Raw genomic sequence first — 24,394 nt, 5'->3', positions numbered from 1 at the left:
GACACCCATGAAACTTAGTGACGCCTGTACATGCCAGTGACACATATATATTATACATTGATGCCAACAAGTTCGATACACCTGGATAACATTTATAATGTTAATTCCACATATTATAGTACATTTTCAAATTAATTCTGTTCAGATAAGGAGAGAGCATTAACAATTAATATATATATAAATACTTTCATTAGTTCTGGTGCCTAATGAAAGTGGAGATGTGCTTCCTAGGTGTTAATATTCCACAGACATACAAATTTAACTAACCAAAGAGAAAAATTTACAAAGCAGCAATAAGCCCAGCTCTGCTTAATGGAGCTGAATGTCGTGCAACTAGGAAACAACAGATTCATAGATGAGCATAGCAATAATGAGGATTTTTAGATAAATGAGTCGAGTAACCCCACCCCAATAGAAGATAAAATAAAGGAAAGTTGATTGAAATGGTTTTTACAAGAAAGAAAGAGCAATAAACTTCACCTATGCCACAACCATCTGACATAACTCAGAAATATACTTGATGTAACTTTACTTGTATCATGAACTAGCTACTTTAATCTAGACCCCACAACACATTTTCTTTTGCTAGCTGTCTAAATTTTTTTGTGTTGCCACCGGGTAAACCTGTTTTAAATGGAATCAATAATTACGGTGATGTTAGGTTTTGCACCCTCGTATATGGTATCAACACCTATAGAGTTTACCAACTAAAGCTAGCTGGAGGCACCTGTAGACCCCACAACAAGTTCACCATTAGGGTTTTATCCAGAGAGTTAGCTCTGATGGCTAAAGTGGAGATGTGCTTCCTAAGTGTTATGTCACAGACATGTTCAAATTAAATTGATCAAGCGAAATTTAAATTATCACCACGACTCGGCTCCAACTAAATCCTTTTTAAAACCAATTTAAATAAGAGTATTGTTTACATATTCTTGCTTTAAATTGAAACAATTCTATTCAAACCTCGTATTTTTAACTTGGTTGCAAATTCTCTATACACCAACCCATTAATCATTTTATTTTATATCCTTCTTTACAATGGTTGAGAACAAAATTATAGAAGGATAATCATAAGGTAGTATAATGCTGGACAAAGTGCCCGGCACTAATAATATGTTAACCAACCAACAAATCCGAAAGACCAATTAGTTGGAGAGGGGGAGACCTATGAATAAAAGAGGGCAATAGGGTTTAACAGGGATACGACATACCCTGAGAATGGAGGACAATATACATTCAATAATCTCTCTCACCCATGAGGGTGGAAAGAATTGAACCCATGACTTATACGAGCCTAGCGCTTTGATATCATGTTAATCAACCAACTATTTAGAAAGACTGATATGTTGGAGAGGAGAAGAACGATGAATATAAGAAGGCCATGAGGCTTAACAAGGGTATGACACACCCCAGAGTGGACGAAAATATAAACCCAACACAATAAACGACTTAATTCAAAATACAAAAATGCCCTTCATTTTTTAATTGGGTCTTGTTAATGTGTACCTAAAGGGCAAGCGTTAAAATGCATTAAGCTACATCGGGAATAAGCATCTGGGGGTATTTAGGTCAAGTCTTCAAAATCCCACAAAACAATTAATTCCTTGGGGCCATCCTCCAAGGTCCAATTGGCCCTCAACTCAATCAGTTTCATGTAGGACTTTCCGAGGGACCTGTATGTGTGACCGTGGGATTAGTCTCCCTTGAAAGGAGGGATACCCATGACAAGCAAAAAAAAAAAAGTATGGAGTTGGTCCTTTTGTTGAACTAAGTCAATGATTGTTCATCAACATCTTTACAATTATAATGAGAGAAGGTAGAGTAGAACTGGTTCAACACCAAAATTTGAGTCGCTATAAATGCCCCTTCTTTATATTTAAATTTAATATAATCAGGGATATTTTGGTAAAAAATCATGTTTAGTTTCAAAATTACAAAAGTATCACGTTTTACCACGTAATCTTAAAAATCCTTTAATCAATATTTTAAATTACGAATAAACCCTTTTGATATTTGTGTGTTTGCATATGCCACCTAGTGGAAAAAAAATTGAATCAGTTTTATGGGTGCTTGGTCAAGCAATGCAAATGATTTGCAATATAAAAAATGTGCATTTTTCCTATTATAATGAGATAAGTGGTTTGACACCAAAATTTGAGTAATCATAAATGCCCTCACTTTTGTATTTAAATTTTATATAATACAAGATATTGTGGTGAAATTATGTCATGCTTAGTTTCCAAAATTACAAAAGTATTCTTTTTTACTATTTAATCTTCAAAAACCTTTTAATTAATATGTTAAATTATAAATAAATCATTTTAAAATATGGGTGTTTGTAGATGTCACCTTCTATTATATAAAATAGGAAAAATTATTTAAAGAACTCTGGTAGAGGGATTTTTTTTCTAAATAGTCCATATGTTTTGGGTGATCTCTTAATAGTTCATTTAGTGAACTTTTCTTTTCTTAACAATCCATGAATCTCATCTCCTACATTTCTCACAATTTTATGTCCTAACCGTTCAAACTCATCGTTTTCATCCAAAAAAATTTGATTTTTGACATCTCAATTGAGTTACGGAGACTCAAATCCTCAGAAAGGATTTAAAAAGGAAGAAGAAACTAATTTCAAGGGTTTTTTTTTTAATATTTTGAAGATGTATGAAAAAAATTAGTTCTTTTTCACTTTTTTCTTAATTTTTAGATGAAAATCGATTAAGAATTGTTCTTTTGGATTGAAACAATCTAAACAAGTCGATATCTCAAGTTTTTAATTGATCTTTCCATGCAATTTAGTAATAAAAAAAAACTCGAAAATTGAAAATAGATGGGTTTTACTAGTGTTGAGTTCATCTCTTTTTATTAAAAAAGTGGTGAACTCAACAATAAATAAAACAGGTTGAGTTTGATGGAAAATAAAATGTGGTGAACTCGACAGTAAATAGTGGTGAATTAGACAATAAAAATTGTGAACTCGACAATAAAATAAAAAAGCATCGAGTTTAATGATAAAAAAAAAATGGTGAATTTGACTGTAAATAAAAAAGTAGTGAGTTCGCGAATAATAAGAGATTATTAAGAAATAAAAAGTTTACTAAATGTCTTATTAAGTTATTGTGCAAAATTTAGAGACTATTTAGAAATAAATCCCTCCACCAGGGTCCTTTAAGTAATTTTCTCTATAAAATATCAATATCCATCATCATTGAACCAAATCCTTGACCCATAAAGTTATCTGAACGTATCCAAGTATGAACTGATCCGATTCATTGACAGCTCACCCACTCTTAACCCCATCCCATATGTGAATTTAATTTCATACTAACTTACAAAAATGTGATGTGGAAAGTTTCATCTTTTATATTTATACTAAAAAAAAGAAAGAAAAAAATCCCTGTGATACTATGGATTAAGGCCCACCGACATGATTCGTTTTCACTTGATGAAGATGTATCTCGACCCTTATCACAAACTTGTCTAGATCGCTAAATAAGAAGACACACATGTACTCAATTATGGTTACCTGACCGTTTAAAATTTCCAATCAGTCTCTCTACAATTCCCACAACTCTAAGCTAACCATAATTGAGTTGTGGAATCAGAAATGAAGGCTTTCCATGACACAAAAGCTGGTGAAAACTTCAAAAAATTGTAAGATTTTACGCCAAATTGAGGAATTCTTGTTGAGTTTGTCTACTATTTGTGGCCCAATTTTCAGATTATGAATCAAGCAAAGAATTGGGTATTATCCCCAACTTTGTTTCACTGGTCTGATACTTAGTTGGGTTCCTTTATGGTGTATTTCTTGAGATGCAATCATACTTCATTCAACAATTTAATATATAATGGCCGCTTTTGTATTCAATAATCTTAAATGCACTATTAACTGAAAATTTGTGTGGCTGACTGGCAGTTTTATACGTTGTATTTGATACATAGTTATTGACATGTATTTTTCAGTGGTTATTTAAACATTGCTTGTATTTGGATTCCCTTACATAGTATTCTGTATTTGTGTTGTCTATTGTTCACCTACTGGGAAATGTTTGGCAAGAATGTACCTGAAAATGAACAAATCAGTGAAGATGAAAACTAGGGGACTTGGTAGAAGAAAACTGCCTCTAGTTTCAGAAAATAAAAGAACACTTTCTAGAATTCCTCCCAATGCAGTTGAGGTAAATGAACTCTCCAGTCTAATACTGAATCAAGTACCTGTCGATCAATATCAATCTACAAACACCTTTTGCCCTTAACTGATATGTTTCTTGCTTTACATTTTAAGAATATACAAATACATACATATATCACATGTTTTCTGATTTTTTATTTGAAATTTGTTTTCATGCATATTTGGACTTGTATTGTTGTCTAATTGTGTTGTACAAACCTCTCACATGGTCTATTTGTTGTTTTCTTTTGATCAAAATCTGCAGAAAGTAACAATCAAGGAGGCAGAGCCCATGACTATTGACAACAAGGCTTAGCCGAAATGGTAAAATAACATAGGTAGAGAGTGAGAGGGATTAGGGAGTGGGGTTTGCTCCTGCTTGATCGGTTTTAAGTCAGTGTGGTGTTCTATTGCAAGGAGAAAAAACAGATCTTTGTTTAAATAACTAATAGAGTTTTTAGATCATGCTGTTGCACTTTTTATTTTATAAAGTTAGTTTAATTTGTTGTGATCATGATGCCTTGCATAGACGTTAACCAATTGATAATCCAACTTTCACACCCAATTGGTGTTGCTGTTGTTTTGGATATTAGGGTCGATGGTTGACTGATCCTAAGAGTGGTTTTGTATTTCAAATTTTTTTTTTTAATGATCTATTTTTTTTAATTTATAAATTCAGAAAAAATATATATATATATATATATATATATTTTTTTTTTATATATCAAGAAAAACGATTGTCTAGGACAGTCGTTTTTCCCGATTGTCAAAGACAGTCGTTTTTACTGTCGTTTTTTCCGACAGTCAAGGACAGTCGTTTTTTCTGACTGTTTTCAACAGTCGCAATTAAAAAACAATTCCTTTTAAAACGATTTCTTTAGCGATTGTAGGAGCAGTCGTTTTTGGCGCATTATGACGTAGTGTGGTCCTTATATCGATCATATTGGATTTTTATCAATTCTTGAATCAAAATTTGATTCAATAACAACTGAATTAGGTATGAGTCGGATCAAATTTGAAGCATATAGCAAATCAAAAATATATAATATAATTTTATATATTCTTGGATATGGTGAAATGGTTATGAATCAGCAAACACTATAACATCACCAAACATGACTTGGGTACTACAATAATTCAAGGCTGACAAATAATGCAGAATGGAACAACTGAACCACCAACCATATAGATTTAGATAAAATCGAATCAATCTATTATATAATTATGGTCAAGCAATTATTTTCTTTGGCAGAAAAAAATCCACTAAAGTGCAATCAAACATAAAGGTCACATTTTTATTTTTTACCTTCTACAATTTTAATATCATGAGTGAGAAAAGATTTTGGTCTCTATGATAGGACATAAAGTTTGGGTATCTAACTAAATTCTATTACATATGGGCATGATATATATATAATCACCATGATCATCATCATCTTCATCCATCATGATTGTAATTTCGATCAACATCATTATGATTTCTTCTATATTCTTTTATTTGAGAAAAAAAGTATTTTGGTAAATTAATAATGCATATTTTTTTTAATAAAGAGCTACTATTGCCACACTAATTTAAAATCTCTAATAAACATTATGGGGTGTGAGGAATAAGTAAAAAAAAACACTTGTTTCTATGTCTCCGTGTCTTTCTTCTCATCTCTCATCCCTCATCCAAGAGAAGAACAAAGCTGGAACTAGGTACTCTGTCTCTCATCTTTACCATGAAAGCCTGGGTTTTTCTTTTCAAAAATCCGAAGTTTCTTACCAAGATCGGAGATTTGGAGAAACTCAAGTCTACAAAGTCTTTGGATGCAAAGTGGTTTGACGAATTGTGTAAGAGAAGAATAGATGCAAAGGAATTTCTATTTCATTATACTGTTTCTCATAGCTTTGAATGATCTCATTGCACTATTAGTTAACAGAAAAAATTCATGAGTCACTTTGGAGATTATCACTTCACCTTGCCAAATACTTTTACAGATTTTCACGTCATCTCAGATTTTTTTAATTTTTGTTCTAAAGCATTGGTGTGTAATACAAAAAATGGTGTGCAGATTCCTTTTTATTGGTGTGGCTCATGTAATTTCATTAATTGATGTGGCAATAGTAAAAGTTGGTGTGGCAATAACAACTCTATTTCTAATATGTTAAAATAATTTAACTCTTTACCGTATAATAATTTACTTTTACTACTTATAAAATTAATTTGAGTAGTCATCTGAGATTGTAATTTCCCTTATTGACTTCTACGATTATCTAAGTTCTTCTTGAATAGATTTGATTGATGATTCAAGGCCCCACAACATGTTCACCATTAGGGTTTTATCCATAGAGTTAGCTCTGGTGGCTAAAGTGGAGATGTGCTTCCTAAGTGTTATGTCACAGACATGTTCAAATTAAATTGATCAAGCAAAATTTAAATTACTACCACGACTCGGCTCCAACTAATTCCTTTTTAAAACCAATTTAAATAAGAGTATTGTTTACATATTCTTGCTTTAAATTGAAACAATTCTATTCAAACCTCGTATTTTTAACTTGGTTGCAAATTCTCTTTACACCAACCCATTAGTCATTTTATTTTATATCCTTCTTTACAATGGTTGAGAACAAAATTATAGAAGGATAATCATAAGGTAGTATAATGCTGGACATAAAGTGCCCAACACTAATAATATGTTAACCAACCAACAACTCCGAAAGATCAATCTGTTGGAGAGGGGGAGAACTATAAATAAAAGAGGGCAATGGGGCTTAACAGGGATATGACATACCCCGAGAATGGAGGAAAATATACATTCAACACTCTCTCTTACCCATAAGGGTGGAAAGAATTGAACCCATGACCTATACGAGCCTAGCGCTTTGATACCATGTTAACCAACCAACTACTTAGACAAACTTATATGTTGGAGAGGAGAAGAACGATGAATATAAGAAGGCCATGAGGCTTAATAAGGGTATGACACACCCCAGAGTAGACGAAAATATAAACTCAACACAATAAACTACTTATTTCAAAATATAAAAATACCCTTCCTTTTTTAATTGGGTCTTGTTAATGTATGCCTTAAGGGCAAGCGTTAAAGTGCATTAAGTATACATCGGGAATAAGCATCTGGGGGTATTTAGGTCAAGTCTTTAAAACCCCACTAAGTAATTAATTCCTTGGGGCCATCCTCTAGGGGCCAGTTGGCCCTCAACTCAACCAGTTTCATGTAGGACTTCCCGAGGGGCCTGTATGTGTGATCGTGGGATTAGTCTCTCTTGAAAGGAGGGATACCCACGATAAGCAAAAAAAAAAAAAGTATGGTGTTGGTCCTTCTGATGAACCAAGTCAATGATTGTTCATCAACATCTTTACGATTACAATGAAAGAAGGTAGAGTAGAACTGGTTCGACACTAAAATTTGAGTGGCCATAAATGCCCCCTCTTTATATTTAAATTTAATATAATCACAGATATTTTGGTAAAAAGTCATGTTTAGTTTCAAAAGTACCAAAGTATCATGTTTTACTATGTAATCTTCAAAAATCCTTTAATCAATATTTTAAATTATGAATAAACCCTTTTGATATTTGTGTGTTTGCACATGCCACCTAGTGGACAAAAAAATTGAATCAATTTTATGGGTGCTTGGTCAAGCAATGCAAATGATTTGCATTATAAAATATGTGCATTTTTCCTATTATAATGAGATAAGTGGTTTGACACCAAAATTTGAGTAGTCATAAATGCCCTCACTTTTATATTTAAATTTTATATAATACAAGATATTGCGGTGAAATTATGTCATGCTTAGTTTCCAAAATTACAAAAGTATTCTTTTTTACTATGTAATATTCAAAAACCTTTTAATCAATATTTTAAATTATAAATAAATCTTTTTAAGATACGTGTGTTTGCAGACGTCACCTTCTAGTATATAAAATAGGAAAAATTATTTAAAGGACTCTGGTAGACGGATTTTTTTTCTAAATAATCCCTATGTTTTGGGTGGTCCCTTAATAGTCCAGTTAGTGAATTTTTCTTTTCTTAATAGTCCTTAGACCTCATCTCCCACATTTCTCATGATTAAATGTCCTAACCGTTCAAACTCATCGTTTTCATCCAAAAAAATTTACTTTTTGATATCTCAATCGAGCTTCGGAGACTCCATTCCTTTAGAAAGGATTTAAAAAGAAAGAAGAAACCAATTTCAAGGGTTTTTTCAAACATTTTGAAGATGTATGTAAAAAACTAGTTATTTTTCACTTTTTTTCTTAATTTTTGGATGAAAATCGTTTAAGAATTATTCTTTTGGGTTGAAACCATCTAAGCAAGTCGATATCTCAAGTTTTTAGTTGATCTTTCCTTGCAATTTAGTAAAAAAAAAAAAATAATAATCGAAAATTGAAAATAGATGGGTTTTACTAGTGTTGAGTTTATCTTTTTTTATTAAAAAAGTGGTGAACTCAAAAATAAATAAAACACGTTGAGTTTGATGGAAAATAAAATGTGGTGAACTCGACAATAAATAGTGGTGAATTAAACAATAAAAATTGTGAACTCGACAATAAAATAAAAAGACGTTGAGTTTAACGATAAATAAAAAAATGGTGAATTTGACTGTAAATCATCAATAATGAGGGATTATTAAGAAATAAAAAATTTACTAAATGTCTTATCAAATTATTGTGCAAAATTTAGAGACTATTTAGAAATAAATCCCTCCACCAGGGTCCTTGAAGTAATTTTCTCTATAAAATATCAATATCCATCATCATTGAACCAAATCCTTGACGCATAAAGTTATCTGAACGTATCCAAGTATGAACTGATCCGATTCATTGACAGCTCACCCACTCTTAACCCCATCCCATATGTGAATTTAATTTCATACTAACTTACAAAAATGTGATGTGGAAAGTTTCATCTTTTATATTTATACTAAAAAAAAGAAAGAAAAAAATCCCTGTGATACTCTGGATTAAGGCCCACCGACATGATTCGTTTTCACTTGATGAAGATGTATCTCGACCCTTATCACAAACTTGTCTAGATCGCTAAATAAGAAGACACACATGTTCTCAATTATGGCTACCTGACCATTTAAAATTTCCAATCAGTCTCTCTACAATTCCCACAACTCTAAGCTAATTTCCTCTATCAAAGAAATGGAATCAGAAATGAAGGCTTTCCATGACACAAAAGCTGGTGTAAAAGGTTTAGTTGATGCTGGGATTGTAAAGATCCCACCTTTCTTCATCCTACCACCTGGTGATGAACTACACCCCAACAATTCAAATTCCAATGAAACACAACTCAAAATTCCAGTTATAGATCTTAAAGATGTCGAAAAAGATGTGATTCGACGTAAAGAGATTGTCGAAGAAGTGCTTTGGGCATCAGCGACATGGGGTTTCTTTCAATTGGTGAACCATGGGATCCCATTGAGTGTGTTGGAAGAAACGATTGAAGCGGGGAGCAAGTTTCATGAGCAAGACACACAAGTGAAGAAAGAGTTTTATGCACTTGACCGCACTAGAAAAGTGTCGTTCAATAGTAATCTTTTTAAGTCCCTTTCGGCTAATTGGAGAGACAAACTGTGTTTGTCTATGGCTCCTGAGCCACCCCAACCTCAAGAATTGCCTCAAGTGTGCAGGTATGCGTCAAAATTTGATTTTGTATGTTTTAATTCTAAATAGATAGAATTAGGTTAGATTTAAATTTGGGCATGGAATGGGACAGAATTAGGTTAGATTTAAATTTGGGCATGGAATCGGACATTTATAAAGTATCTGAACCAGTTGGGTCTATCAATATGATGTGACCGATTTGTATTTATTAAGTAATTTTTAATATATAAAATTTGAAATAAAAAATAAAAATTTTCTACTCTTTCACAGGATTAAAGACTTTCTTGAAATCTTTCATTTTTCTTCAAATTTACAAAGGTTTCAACTAACATTCTTGAAAAAATTGTAATAATAATGAATTTTTTTTTTTATAATAATAACATTTTAGATTTTAAGAACCGGTTCATGAGGACCGATGGTCCGTACGCTTGAACCATTTTTTTTAAAAAGCGACCGTTCTTTATAAAATACTGTCAGGCCAAAATTGAACAATTTGACATGCATAAGAGGGACTAGGTCTTGCTAGGGGAGGAATTTTCTCAATACACTACTAAAATCAGGATAAAATAATCCTTATTTCGATACTAATTGTTTTAGTATTGAAAGCAGAACTCATAAAATTTTGAATCATTTATAGGCAAATTCATGTATCCCAACCAAATCGGAATAGTTACCTATAGCAATAATACCCTTTAGTATTGTGTTTCTTGAGAACTTATGAGTTCCCTTAAACTTGTGTGCTTAATTTGCAGAGAGATATTAATGGAGTACACAAAGCATGTTACAAAATTAGGAGTGTGTCTCTTCAAGTTATTGTCGGAGGCTCTTGGGCTTAAGCCAGACTACCTAAAGGAAATGGAATGTGCTAAAGCAGGTACCCTTATCTCTCATTACTACCCAACCTGTCCAGAGCCGGAGCTGACTTTGGGGTGTGAGCGCCATACAGACCCTGCATTCCTCACTATTCTTCTCCAAGACAACACTGGTGGACTTCAAGTTCTTCATCAACAACAATGGGTTGATGTCCATCCCGTGCCGGGAGCTTTAATAGTTAACATTGGGGATCTTCTTCAGGTACATTCGTTCGATAAGCAATATTTCATAATATGGTACTACTTTTCATGCATCCACATGTTTCGTTAAAGTAAGAACTTTTGGTTTGGGGGTCAAACCTTTGATGGCTTATGGCGCATTGATCCAAAATTGACACAATGAAGACAGGATATAGGGCTTTTATTTTTGTGACCTATGCAATTGCTGGGATAGTATTACTGTTAAACAAAATACGGTTGAAAGAAAGAAAAAAAAATGTTCATTCAATCGGTCCAGAGATGATGGAATTGCATCCTAGTCCTTTCAAATGGCTCCTAAATCATTAGGCCTATTGTGTGTTATGAATATTATCTGAATTGTTTTATCAATTTGGGTCAGCTGAACGAGTTTTGTTTCATCCCTTAATTCTATCCAATTGAATAAAATGTCTAATCATGTATCTAAGTTATCTGGGCTTGGGATGGGCAATATAGGTAGCGTAAAATGGAAGATTAGACGTGTAGATTTTCTACCGAAAAAGTGTATATATGCTAATGTTAAATATTATTTGAAATTATTTACTGGAATGGTGTTTGTCTTTTAATGCAGCTTATTTCTAACGACAAACTCAAAAGTGTCGAGCACAGGGTATTGGTAAACAGTGACAGACCAAGAACATCTGTAGGATTCTTTTTCAGTACAAGCCAGGAATCCTTTACAAAGCGTTACGGACCTATCAAGGAATTGTTGTCGGATGAGAATCCTCCTATTTATAGAGAAACTCTGGTAAGTGATTTTGTTGCCAATGTCAGGTGTAAAGGATATCCAGGGAACACCAATCTAGCTTATTTGAAGTTATGAGGTTGGTGCATTTCTCTCTCTTTAGTTCTATCTTGAAGGTGGTACTCAAATAGGATCAGTGATTGGTTTTTAGGTTTATTGTGCTTCCATAAAGGAATATCTTTATTATGTATACCACTTGCATGGTTCTATTCTTGTAATTTGAGTTTGTTGGATCAATGAATCCCAACTTGGTTTTGATCTCTTAAAGCTTTAAAATAACAAAAAGCCTTTTTAGGTTTTTTATGATTGGTATAATTAGGATTTTTTTTTTTTTAATCTGTGGTAGGAAATGATTGCAATATAAGTTTTGTTCACCTGCAAAAATTCAAAAATCCATGTGAATACAGATATTTGTGGTGCTTTGTTGCCCCTCTGCAAATGGTTGCAAATTTTCGTCTTTATTTGTTGCCCTCAGCTGACTTCAATGCCATAATTAAATTTCTCTGAACCACATTTTCCCTGAAGAGTTTTGAAGAGTTTCTGCAAAAAATTTAGGAATAAAAAGTTGAGAGAGAGAGAGAGAGACTCAGATCTGATACTATATGTTTCATGATGGCCTCACTCCCTTCCATATATAGGAGATCAATTGGTTATTTCACAATTCTAATGCCACTCCAACTCTTAATACCATTATAACTTAAACTCTGAATTGGAGAATTCATTTAGGATGTATGCAACAATGGTGAGGCACAGGTGTGTGGGACATATATTCAAGGGTAGGTTAAAGGCACCCTACACCACACCAATATATATTTCTTTTTCACTTTTTTCTTAAGTTTTGGATGAAAATCATTTAAGAATGGTTCTTTTGGGTTGAAACCATCTAAACAAGTCGATATCTCAAGTTTTTAGTTGATCTTTCCATGCAATTTAGTAAAAAAAAAAAAAAACTCATAAATTAAAAATAGATGGGTTTTACTAGTGTTGAGTTCATCACTTTTTATTTAAAAAGTGGTGAACTCGACAGTAAATAATGGTGAATTAGACAATAAAAATTGTAAACTCGACAATAAAATAAAAAAGCGTTGAGAACTCGACAATAAATAAAAAAGCGGTGAGTTCACCAATAATGAGGGACCATTAAGAAATAAAATTTTACTAAATTTCTTATCAAGTTATTGTGTAAAATTTAGAGATTATTTAAAAATAAATCCCTCCACCAGGGTCTTTTACGTAATTTTCTCTATAAAATATTAATATCCATCATCATTGAACCAAATCCTTGACCCATAAAGTTATCTGAACGTATCCAAGTATGAACTGATCCGATTCATTGACAGCTCACCCACTCTTATCCCCATCCCATATGTGAATTTAATTTCATACTAACTTACAAAAATGTGATGTGGAAAGTTTCATCTTTTATATTTATACTATTAAAAAAAAAAAAAAGAAATCCCTGTGATACTATGGATTAAGGCCCACCGACATGATTCGTTTTCACTTGATGAAGATGTATCTCGATCCTTATCACAAACTTGTCTAGATCCCTAAATAAGCAGACACACATGTACTCAATTATGGCTACCTGACCATTTAAAATTTCCAATCAAGTCTCCCTACAATTCCCACAACTCTAAGCTAATTTCCTCTATCAAAGAAATGGAATCAGAAATGAAGGCTTTCCATGACACAAAAGCTGGTGTAAAAGGTTTAGTTGATGCTGGGATTGTAAAGATCCCACCTTTCTTCGTCCTACCACCTTATGGTGATGAACTACACCCCAACAATTCAAATTCCAATGAAACACAACTCAAAATTCCAGTTATAGATCTTAAAGATGTCGAAAAAGATTTGATTCGACGTAAAGAGATTGTCGAAGAAGTGCTTCGGGCATCAGCGACATGGGGTTTCTTTCAATTAGTGAACCATGGGATCCCATTGAGTGTGTTGGAAGAAACGATTGATGACCCCACTAGAAAAGTGGCGTTCAATAGTAATCTTTTTAAGTCCCTTTCGGCTAATTGGAGAGACACACTGTGTTTGTCTATGGCCCCTGAGCCACCCCAACCTCAAGAATTGCCTCAAGTGTGCAGGTATACGTCAAAATTTGATTTTGTATGTTTTAATTCTAAATAGATAGAATTTGGTTAGATTTAAATATGGGCATGGAATGGGACATTTAAAAATTATCTAGACCAGTTGGGTCTATTAGATACTTGGGCCCAAATTTTGTCGGCCGAATAGGGGGAACCGAGCTCGCTACTGATGCGCTACAGCTTTTCATGCCTCCTCACCTTCGTTCAATGTTTTAAAAACCGAACTGATAATTAATTTGTTCAAATGGTTGGATTGGGGTTCGATGGTGATTCAATATGATCTGACCGATTTGTATTTATTAAGTAATTTTTAATATATAAATTTGTAATAAAAAATAAAATTTTCTACTCTTTCACAGGATTAAAGACTTTCAAGAAATCTTTCATTTTCTTCAAATAACATTATTCAAAAAATAGTAATAATAATGAATTTTTTTATTTTAATAATAATAACATTTTAGATTTTCAAGAACCGGTTCATGAGAACCGATGGTCCGTACGTTTGAACCATTTTTTTTTATAGAAAAAGCGATGGTTCTTTATAAAATACTGTCAGGCCAAAATTGAACAATTTGACATGCATGAGAGGGACTAGGCCTTTCTAAGGGGAGGAATTTTCTCAATACACTACTAAAACCGGGATAAAATAATCCTTATTTCGATACTAATTGTTTTAGTATTGAAAGCAGAACTTATAAGAACTTAAATCATTTGTAGGCCAATTCATGTATCCCAACCAAATTGGAATGGTGACCTATAGCAATAATACCCTTTAGCATTGTGTTTCTTGAGAATTTATGATTCCCTTAAACTCGCGTGCTTAATTTGCAGAGAGATAGTAATGGAGTACACAAAGCATGTTACAAAATTAGGAGTGTGTCTCTACAAGTTATTGTCGGAGGCTCTTGGGCTTAAGCCAGACTACCTAAAGGAAATGGAATGTGCTAAAGCAGGTACCCTTATCTCTCATTACTACCCAACCTGTCCAGAGCCGGGGCTGACTTTGGGTAGTGAGCGCCATACAGACCCTGCATTCCTCACTATTCTTCTCCAAGACAACATTGGTGGACTTCAAGTTCTTCATCAACAACAATGGGTTGATGTCCATCCCATGCCGGGAGCTTTAATAGTAAACATTGGGGATCTTCTCCAGGTACATTCGTTCGATTAGCAATATTTCATAATATGGTACTACTTTTCATGCATCCACATGTTTCGTTAAAGTAAGAACTTTTGGTTTGGGGGTCAAACCTTTGATGGCTTATGGCGCATCGATCCAAAATTGACACAATGAAGACAGGATATAGGGCTTTTATTTTTGTGACCTATGCAATTGCTGGGATAGTATTAACTGTTAAACAAAATATGGTTGAAACAAAAAAAAAAAGTTCATTCAATCTGTTCAGAGATGATGGATTTGCATCCTAGTCCTTTCAAATGGCTCCTAAATCATTAGGCCTAGTGTTAGTTATGAATATTATGTGAATTGTTTTATTAATTTGGGTCAGCTGAACGAGTTTTGTTTCATCCCTATCCAATTGAATAAAATGTCTAATCATGTATCTAAGTTATCTGGGCTTGGGATGGGCAATATAGGTAGTGTAAAATGGAACATTAGACATGTAGATTTTCTACTGAAAAAGCATATATATGCTAATGTTAAATATTATTTGAAATTATTTACTGGAATGGGTGTTTGTCTTTTAATGCAGCTTATTTCTAACGACAAACTCAAAAGCGTCGAGCACAGGGTATTGGTAAACAGTGACAGACCAAGAACATCTGTAGCATTCTTTTTCAGTACAAGCCACGACACCTGCACAAAGCGTTATGGACCTATCAAGGAATTGTTGTCGGGTGAGAATCCTCCTATTTATAGAGAAACTCTAGTAAGTGATTTTGTTGCCTATGTCAGGTGTAAAGGATATCAAGGAAACACCAATCTAGCTTATTTGAGGTTATGAGGTTGGTGCATTTCTCTCGCTCTTTAGTTCTATCTCGCAGGTGGTTGTGCTCCCATAAATGAATATCTTTATTATGTATACCACTTGCATGGTTCTATTCTTGTAATTTGAGTTTGTTGGACCAATGAATCCCAACTTGGTTTTGATCTCTTAAAGCTTTAAAATAACAAAAAGCCTTTGTAGGTTTTTTATGATTGGTATAATGAGGATTTTTGTTGTTGTAATTTGAGGTAGGAAATGATTACAATATAAGTTTGGTTCACCTGCAAAAATTCAAAAATCAATGTGAATACAGATATTTGTGGTGCTTTGTTGCCCCTCTGCAAATGGTCGCAAATATTCGTCTTTATTTGTTGCCCTGAGCTGACTTCAATACCATAATTAAATTTCTCTGAACTACATTTTCCCTGAAGAGTTTCTGCAAAAAATTTAGGAATAAAAAGTTGTGAGAGAGAGAGAGAGAGAGAGACTCAGATCTGATACTACATGTTTCATGATGGCCTCACTCCCTTCCTCGTATAGGAGATCAATTGGTTGTTTCACAATTCTAATGCCACACCAACTCTTAATATCATTATAACTTAAACTCTGAATTGGAGAATTCATTTAGGATGTATGCAACAATGGTGAGGCTCAGGTGTGTGGGACATATATTCAAGGTTAGGTTAGAGGCACCCTACACCATTGCCAATTTTTTTTTTTTTTGTCTTATATGAGTTAAAAGTTTCGGAATGAGCTGATTTTTTATGAGGATGATCAATATGGTGAGGAGATCATCCTTATAAAAAATCAATCCATTTTTAATTTTCTATCCTCATAAAAAAAAAGGATGATTTACAATTCTTCAACTTGTTACGACAGGGTTAGAAGTTTCAGAATGAACTGATTTTTTTGTGAGGATGGTCTCCTCACCATAGTGCTCATCCTCACCAAAAACTAGTTCTTTCAAAAAATTTTAATCCATATAAGACAAAATCATTTCATTTATATTGCAAACATGGGCTAGATTTATTTATTGATTTTTTTTATCTTTACTTGCCAATTTTGTCTAGCCATTTTCGGAAAATTTATAAATTTAGATTCACAAATACGTGGACAAAGGTGAAATTGTTGGAAAATCACATGCCTTTCCCTCTACGCGCAAGTCAATGGAAACTTACCAGTTACCACTTACATTGTAAGACACAGAATTAAATAAATTAAAAACCCAAATAACATAAACAAACAACGCGAGAGAACACTACAGATTTTTTGCATGGAAAATCCTTCAATGTGAAGGAAAAAAAATTATCAGAAAATCTAATCTAATCTAATCAAGAAACTTCCATTATGTGCATGGTGATGAGATCACAAAGGTCCTCGTTAGGCAAATCAGGAGGGCACATATAAAAAAGAAAATAACTTTTGGTTTACACTACGTGAAAACTGAAAAATTCAATCGGAAAATATGCCCGGCCAAGACCATCGAATTTTGACGGTCTAGGACCTTTGAAATTTTTTATGTTCCCTAGATTCGATGGCTTAGAGTCGTCAAATTTCACCCATTCTCCATTAATTTTGACGGTTTTGACCAATCGAAAAAGAAAAAAAAATTTACAATGAAAAATTTGATGCCTTGATCAATCAAAGTTTATGAAATTCAAGGGTCTTAGACTATCAAATATGGAATTTTTTTTGACGATGTGGTACAATGTATTTTTCCTAAATAAGTGGATTCTAATCAACAATAAATAAATGTTCATTTACTGAAAGTGTATCATAAAGTACTTCCAGTAGAAAACCCTATCGAGTATTGAATCAACATATTGAACCTATAGAATTAGTCTTACGAGTTTGAGAAACATACTTCTAAGATTGCAATCGTAATCACAAAGTAACAAACATGAAAAATGACATTCAAATTTGGATTTTAGTGTATATCGTTCTTCTTTTGTGTGCGCCGTAGTTTGATTTGATAACATACGACTAAGATTGCAATTGTAATAACAAAGAAAAAAAACTAGAAAAAAATGACTTCAAATTGGACTTTAGTGTATTTCGTTTTTCTCTTGTGTGCGCCTTAGTTTGATAAAATACTATAAAGCTCGCAATCGTAATAACAAAGAAAAAAACTTGAAAAAAATGACTTTCAAACTGGGCTTTAGTTTATTTCGTTTTTCTCTTGTGTGCGCGGTGGAGAATTGAGTAAGATAACCCAAAAGACCATTTATTGCTTCAAATGATGGAAATTGAGGGTTAGAGAGACATGATGATGTCTAATCTCACCGACCCAAGTGACAACCAATCCACTAACACCCCACACAATTGAAGAAACGTTGGAGGAGGGAGGCTTTTATCTAAGGATATTTACGAAAAAGTGATCAATTTTTGCCGAATTTACAATTCTGACCCACTGTTCATTTTAATTATCAAAACATTAATGATAACGAATTCTGAGATTTTTAATTAGTTGGATGATAACGATAGAATCTAACACTTCACGGGCCTAGATAATAAACACTAGGATTCTCAATGGATTAGATTTGGATCCGATCCGGGCCATTTTGGGACCAATCTAATAAGCATCGGATTGGATTTGAATTGTTAGATTTGATCCTTATATCGATCATATTGGATTTTTATCAAGTCTTGAATCAAAATCTGATTCAATAATGACTGAATTAGGTACGTGCGTCAGATCAAATCAAAAATATATAATATAATTTTATAATTCAAGGCTGACAAATAATGCAGAATGGGACAACTGAAACACCTACCATATAGATTTAGATAAAATCGAATCTATGTATTATATAATTATGGTCAAGCAATTATTTTCTTTCGCAGAAAAAAATCCACTAAAGTGCAATCAAACATAAAGGTCACAGTTTTATTTTTTAACTTCTACAATTTTAATAAAAGATTTTGGTCTCTATGATAAGACATAAAGTTTGGGTATCTAACTAAATTCTATTACATGGGTATGATATATATAATCACCATGATCATCATCTTCATCCATCATGTCAACGTCATCATGATTTCTTCTATAATCTTTTTATTTTTTTTATAAAGTATTTTGGTAAATTAATAATGCATATTTTCTAATAGAGAGCTACTAGTGCCGCACTAATTTAAAATCTCCAATAAACATTATGGATTATGAGGAGAAATCTAGAAAAAAACTTGTTTCTACGTGTCTGTGTCTTACTTCTCATCTCATCCTTCATCCCAGAGAAGAACAAAGCTGGAACTAGGTACACTCTCTCTTATCTTTACCATGAAAGCTTGGGTTTTTCTTTCAAAAAATCTGAAGTTTCTTATAAAGATCGGAGATTTGGTGAAATTCGAGTCTACAAAGTCTTTGGATGCAAAGGGGTTTGACGAATTGTGTAAGAGAAGAATGGATGCAAAGGAATTTCTATTTCATTATATTGTTTCTCATAGCTTTGAATGACTTCATTGCACTATTAGTTTTAAAAAAAAAATTAATGAGTCATTTAGGAGATTATCACTTCAACACCTTGCCAAATACTTCTCCAGCTTTTCACTTCATCTCAGATTTTTTATTTTTGTTCTAAAGCATTGGTGTTGTAATGCACAAAATGGCGTGTACATTTATTTTTTCAATAAATGATGTGCAGATTCCTTTTTATTGGTGTGGCTAATGTAATTTCATTAATTGGTGTGGTAATAGAAAAAAATGGTGTGGCAATAACAACTCTATTGCTAATATTCGGGGTACAAAATTAATTTAACTCTTTAATGAATAAAAATTTACTTTTACTATGTATAAAATTAATTTGAGTAGTCATCTGAGATCATAATTTCCCCTATTGGCTTCTACCATTATCTAAGTTCTTCTTGAATAGATTTGATTGATGATTCAAGGCCAACTGAAGGATTTTCCAGGTAAAATGAATCATTTTGGACGTATTGGCACGCTTACTTGACTAAATGCTTGTGTGAACTTGATCAATGGCTTCAATCAACATCTCTCCTTCAAACAGGATGTTAAGTTTTTCACCTTCTTCCTCAAGGAAAAAAGTAAGAATGGTGATTAATCATATTAGACTGAAAATTTGGGTAAAAAATCTGATATAAAAAGTTCATATAGAGCAATTCCAACCGGTCTCTTAATTTCTCACACCCCCTCTAAATTACTATTCACATGTCTAAAATTGGAGACGAAGCAAAAAAATAGGGATGATCTCTATTTCACCATTTATCATCATTTTACATAAATGCCATTCTTAAGTTCTTTTTTCAATAAAAATATATTTTAAATATAATTTTTGTCTGTTATTTATTTTCAATTACTATTATTTAATTTTTTTTATTAAATATTTGAAACTCAGATTTAATCAATTTTTCAGCCAAATTTGACAAAAATTTGTGATAAAAAATAAGTTTGATCATGAATTTTCATTTTTTTTTTTTTTATAAATTTTTTTTTTTAAATAAATGAAATTAATTTAAATGTATATATTTATATTTTCTACTAAACATAAGATGATCTAACCAAATTTTATTTCTCATACAATTGGTGGATTTTTTTTATTTTTTATTATTATTAAATTGGCGTGTAACAAGTAAAGTTGGGTTGCCAATAGAAGTTTTTCTTCTTAAATTTAGAGAGCTGCCATTGGCACCCTAACTTTTACTTATTATACCCCAATTAAAAATAAAGAAAATAAATATCAAATTGAGAATAAGTAAAAGTTGGGGTACCATACCATACCATAGAAGCTCTCTCTCTCTCTCTTTTGTTAAATATCTATATTTTGGGTTTTAGGTTTTATATGAGCTTAATAATAACTGAAAAAAAACTACTGAAATTGTTCGAATGAGTGTTATAATGTTTTGTAACGTTGAGATAATAATTTGAGCCAAAATTTTGTATTGTTTGAATTAATGGTGTGTTTTAATCTTTAATTAAAGTGTGATAAATAATTTAAGATGTTGGAGTGTAACAAGTAAATGTTGGATTGCCAATAGCAACTCTCTAAAAAAAATAAAATTTAAGTTGCTGAAAACGTATGTGTCGTCTGCTAAAGTTTTTTGGATGACACATGAAGGTGTGATCTTGGAACTTTCCTTGACTAACTCGGTCAAAAAAGAAAGAAATTTTTAATTAAAAATTGGTAGCTGTAAGTGCCGGCACTAAATTCCACTTCACTTGTGGCTTCCTGAGTAGTGCAAAATAACTATATATACACACCTCGTTCAACATATCTTTACAACTTCATCAAGCATTATAAGGGTGAATTAATTCCTTCGATCCATCAAAGAAAATTAATGGAACCTGAAATACTAAAGGCTTTCCATGACACAAAAGGTGGTGTCAAAGGTCTAGTTGATGCAGGAGGGATGGTAAAAATCCCAGATTTCTTCCATCTTCCAATTGAAGAACGCTTCTCTATCAATAATTCGAATTCCAACAATACCCATCTCAAAATTCCAGTTGTAGACCTTAGAGACATCGATAAAGACGAGAATAGACGTAAAGTAGCTGTAGAAGAAGTGCTCCGTGCATCGGGGACATGGGGTTTCTTTCAACTGGTGAACCATGGGATCCCATTGAGTGTGTTGGATGAGATGATTGAAGGGACTCGAAGGTTTTTCGAGCAAGATACAGAAGTGAAGAAAGGATATTATACACTTGATCCCACTAAAAAGGTGGGGTATAGTAGCAATCTTTATAAGGGACGTTCGGCTAATTGGAGAGACACATTGTATCTGTCTTTGGCTCCTGAACCACCCCAACCTCAAGAATTACCTCAAGTTTGCAGGTATACATAAATACATTAATTCACTTTTTTTTTTTGCATCAATTGCACAGTTTTCAATTCTGATAACACATATAGGAATCAGAATCTTTGTATATGATAGATTCTGATTTTGGGTACATTAATATTCAAGATGCAATTATCCTATTGTGTCCCCCGGGACCCTTGGATTCAATTTAATCGATTGCAATATGTCAAATAATCAAATATTCACCAACACCTTGAGAACCAAAGTAAAATGAAATTTTTAAAAAAAAAAAAATCCTCTCACAAAGCACAAATTTGTTCCAAAATTAAAGATAATTGTGTTCATTGAGAATTTTCAGAGATTCTCCATTAACCTCGCGAGCTTAATTTGCAGAGAGATAATAATTGAATATGAAGAACATGTTTCAAAATTAGGAGAGCGTCTCTTGGAGTTAATCTCGGAGGCTCTTGGGCTCAAGGCAGACCATCTAAAGAATATGGATGTTTCTAAAGGACATACCCTCGTCTGTCACTACTACCCAGCCTGTCCAGAGCCAGAGCTGACTATAGGTGGTGAGCGACATACCGACTCTTCATTTCTCACAATTCTTCTCCAAGACCAAATCGGTGGACTTCAAGTTCTTCATAAAAAACAATGGGTTGACGTCCACCCTGTGCCAGGAGCTTTGGTAGTAAACATTGGGGATCTTCTCCAGGTAAATTTGTTCACTAGGCAGTATTTGATAATATATCAGTAGTATTGCTCATGCATCAACCTCTTTACTAAAGTTACAACTTTTGATTTGGGGCCAAACATTTCATGGGTTATGGCTTCGATCCAAAAATAAATATCTATGAATTTGATTAGGCCTAGGGATAATTTATGAATATCAGGTGAAGGAATTTATATTCCAAAAAATTTGGGTTATATGTGAAAAAAGCCCAAATTTGATGGTCATGGGCCGTCAAATTTTATAAAATTCGACGGATAAAAGTGTCGAATTGGTGTCAAATTTTTCGTTGTCAAATTATTTTTTTTCTGATGGGCCGAAACTGTCAAATTAATTAAGGATGGGAGAAATTCAACAGCTCTAAGCCGTCAAATCTAGAAATATCTAGAATTTCGATGGTACTAGACCGTCAAAATTCATTTTCTAAAATTTGTGGGCCTTGGCCCGTCAATTTTTCTGTCGAATTTTCCAGTTTTCATGTAGTGTTAGCTGAAAAAATCTTGTTCCATCCTTCAATTCTAAGTGCATAAAATATATGAACATGATTTGGGTTAATATGTGCAATAGTGTGTGAAAGGATCGTTACACAATCAGACTTTTTACCCAATAATACTAAAGCTAAATATTATTTTTAAGTTATTTAGTGGAATGGTGTTTTCTTTTAATGCAGCTTATTTCTAACGACAAACTTAAAAGCGTTGAGCACAGGATATTAGTAAACGGTGAGAAAACAAGAGTATCTGCAGGATTCTTTTTGGGTGTAAAAAGCGATTCCTTCACAAAGCGTTACGGCCCTATCAAGGAATTGTTGTCCGATGAGAACCCTCCTATTTATAGAGATACTCTAGTAAGTGATTTTGTTGCCTATCTCCGTACCGAAGGATATCAAGGGAACACCAACCTTGGTTATTTGAGGATATGAGGTCGGTGCATTTGTGTTTGAAACTTAATATACATCTATGTAATGGGGAAGTGCCTTGGAACTCGCTTGTTTCCAAGTTTTGTGCTAGTTAATTGGTTTCCTAATAAGAAGAATCCTTTTGTCGCTTTTGTCTTAGAATTTAGTTTTGTCTATGTTTCCATATGTAAGTTAGCTTCTTATGTATCGTGCTGGTTATTCCTATACAAGTAGATGGTCGCCACTGGCACTCAAGTCATCTCTTATTCTACTTTGAACAAGTTTAAGTAATTGACTACCTTTTATTAAAGAAGAAGAATTTCTCATATATCTGTTCACCTTTTTTTGTTAATTAAGTTTAAGGTATAGATTTTTGTGTTCTTGTTCATGTTAATTGTATCCATTTCCTTCTTTTTGGTTAATCAATTTTGGGTTCACGGTAAAATTTTGCCTTGGAAAAGTTTTTATTGATGTGCTTTATTTGGGATTTGTTGCCTATCAAGCTGGGGCGTTCTTTTTCCAAATATAAATATAAAAGAAAAACAATTCGATCAAACCTAACAACTCATCAGTCAAGGGAAGGGAAAAGATGTGTTAAATTCAATGTTCTTTTCTAGATAAGAAAGTAAATATAATAAACAAAATTTACAATATTAAAATCTATTTTAAGATATTAAATTAAAGGTAGAACTCTGTAGGTTCATTGAAAAGGAACTTATATGTTCATACTTCACACACAATGGGACCGTGTAATGAAAAATTCAATGATTTTGATGGGATATCTATCCGACTATATCACATATTTCCAAAACCCAATTATTGGATTTTGTATTTACATAGTTGGGATTATATCTTGTTAATAATACCAGATCCCAACCATCTGATAGAAGTGTACATGAACTCATTTTCAATAATAAATAAAAAACGTCGAGTTTGACGGTATATAAAATTGGTGATCTCGACAGTAAATAGTGGTGAATTAGACAATAAAAATTGTGAACTTGACAATAAAATAAAAAATTGTCGAGTTCGATAATAAATAAAAAGTGGTGAACTTGACAATAAATAAAAAAGAGGTGAGTTCGCCAATAATGAGAGACCATTAAGAAATAAAAAGTTTACTAATATGTCTTATCAAGCTATCGCTCAAAATTTAGGGATTATTTAGAAATAAATCCCTCCACCAAGGTCCTTTAAGTAAATTTTTCCCATAAAATACCAATATCCATCATATTTTAAAAAATTATATATAATGTAATTTAATATTATTAAAACCATATCCTTGACCCATAAAGTTATCTGAACGTACCAAAATACGAACTGACCCGATTCATTGACAACCTCACTGCTAACCCACTCTTA

General features: G+C 32.8%; 2 protein-coding genes and 1 long non-coding RNA gene across 5 annotated transcripts; all 3 read left to right on the top strand.

The window, feature by feature from the left end:
* The first annotated feature begins 3,001 nt into the window (after positions 1-3,001).
* On the top strand, positions 3,002-4,685 carry LOC147403411 (uncharacterized). Its single transcript, XR_015177485.1, has 2 exons — positions 3,002-3,654; positions 4,437-4,685. It is a non-coding gene; the product is annotated as an uncharacterized LOC147403411 (long non-coding RNA).
* Positions 4,686-9,141: 4,456 nt separating this feature from the next.
* LOC147403410 (1-aminocyclopropane-1-carboxylate oxidase homolog 1-like) lies at positions 9,142-15,862 on the top strand. 3 transcript variants are annotated; one of them, XM_086438988.1, is made up of 3 exons: positions 9,142-9,816; positions 14,536-14,857; positions 15,417-15,862. In XM_086438988.1, exons 1-3 carry the CDS (start codon positions 9,329-9,331, stop codon positions 15,666-15,668), a joined length of 1,062 nt encoding a protein of 353 aa, XP_086295114.1. In that variant the 5' UTR covers positions 9,142-9,328; the 3' UTR covers positions 15,669-15,862. The 3 variants fall into 3 exon arrangements, with proteins under 3 accessions (XP_086295114.1, XP_086295113.1, XP_086295115.1); XM_086438987.1 differs by lacking the exons at positions 14,536-14,857; positions 15,417-15,862 and adding exons at positions 10,543-10,864; positions 11,432-11,908 and having other exon boundaries at positions 9,164-9,816; XM_086438989.1 differs by lacking the exon at positions 9,142-9,816 and adding an exon at positions 11,684-13,701.
* A 4,990-nt stretch (positions 15,863-20,852) lies between these two features.
* On the top strand, positions 20,853-23,360 carry LOC147403409 (1-aminocyclopropane-1-carboxylate oxidase homolog 1-like). The gene is made up of 3 exons (XM_086438986.1): positions 20,853-21,439; positions 21,798-22,119; positions 22,805-23,360. The coding sequence occupies exons 1-3, from the start codon at positions 20,946-20,948 to the stop codon at positions 23,054-23,056; spliced, it is 1,068 nt and encodes a 355-aa protein (XP_086295112.1). The 5' UTR covers positions 20,853-20,945; the 3' UTR covers positions 23,057-23,360.
* Positions 23,361-24,394: the final 1,034 nt, after the last annotated feature.

This window comes from Akebia trifoliata, chromosome 4, assembly GCF_017979445.1.
Source record: "Akebia trifoliata isolate Shusen 1 chromosome 4, ASM1797944v1, whole genome shotgun sequence".
Lineage (NCBI taxonomy): Eukaryota > Viridiplantae > Streptophyta > Magnoliopsida > Ranunculales > Lardizabalaceae > Akebia > Akebia trifoliata.
The sequence above is the reverse complement of the archived record's forward strand: the minus strand, read 5'-3'. Positions and strand labels throughout refer to the sequence as shown.

Coding starts and splice junctions, on each gene's coding strand:
- LOC147403410 (XM_086438988.1), top strand. CDS start 9,329: ATGGAATCAGAAATGAAGGCTTTCCATGACACAAAAGCTGGTGTAAAA. Junction 9,817..14,535: donor GAATTGCCTCAAGTGTGCAG/GTATGCGTCAAA, acceptor CTTAATTTGCAG/AGAGATAGTAATGGAGTACA. Junction 14,858..15,416: donor ACATTGGGGATCTTCTCCAG/GTACATTCGTTC, acceptor CTTTTAATGCAG/CTTATTTCTAACGACAAACT.
- LOC147403409 (XM_086438986.1), top strand. CDS start 20,946: ATGGAACCTGAAATACTAAAGGCTTTCCATGACACAAAAGGTGGTGTC. Junction 21,440..21,797: donor GAATTACCTCAAGTTTGCAG/GTATACATAAAT, acceptor CTTAATTTGCAG/AGAGATAATAATTGAATATG. Junction 22,120..22,804: donor ACATTGGGGATCTTCTCCAG/GTAAATTTGTTC, acceptor CTTTTAATGCAG/CTTATTTCTAACGACAAACT.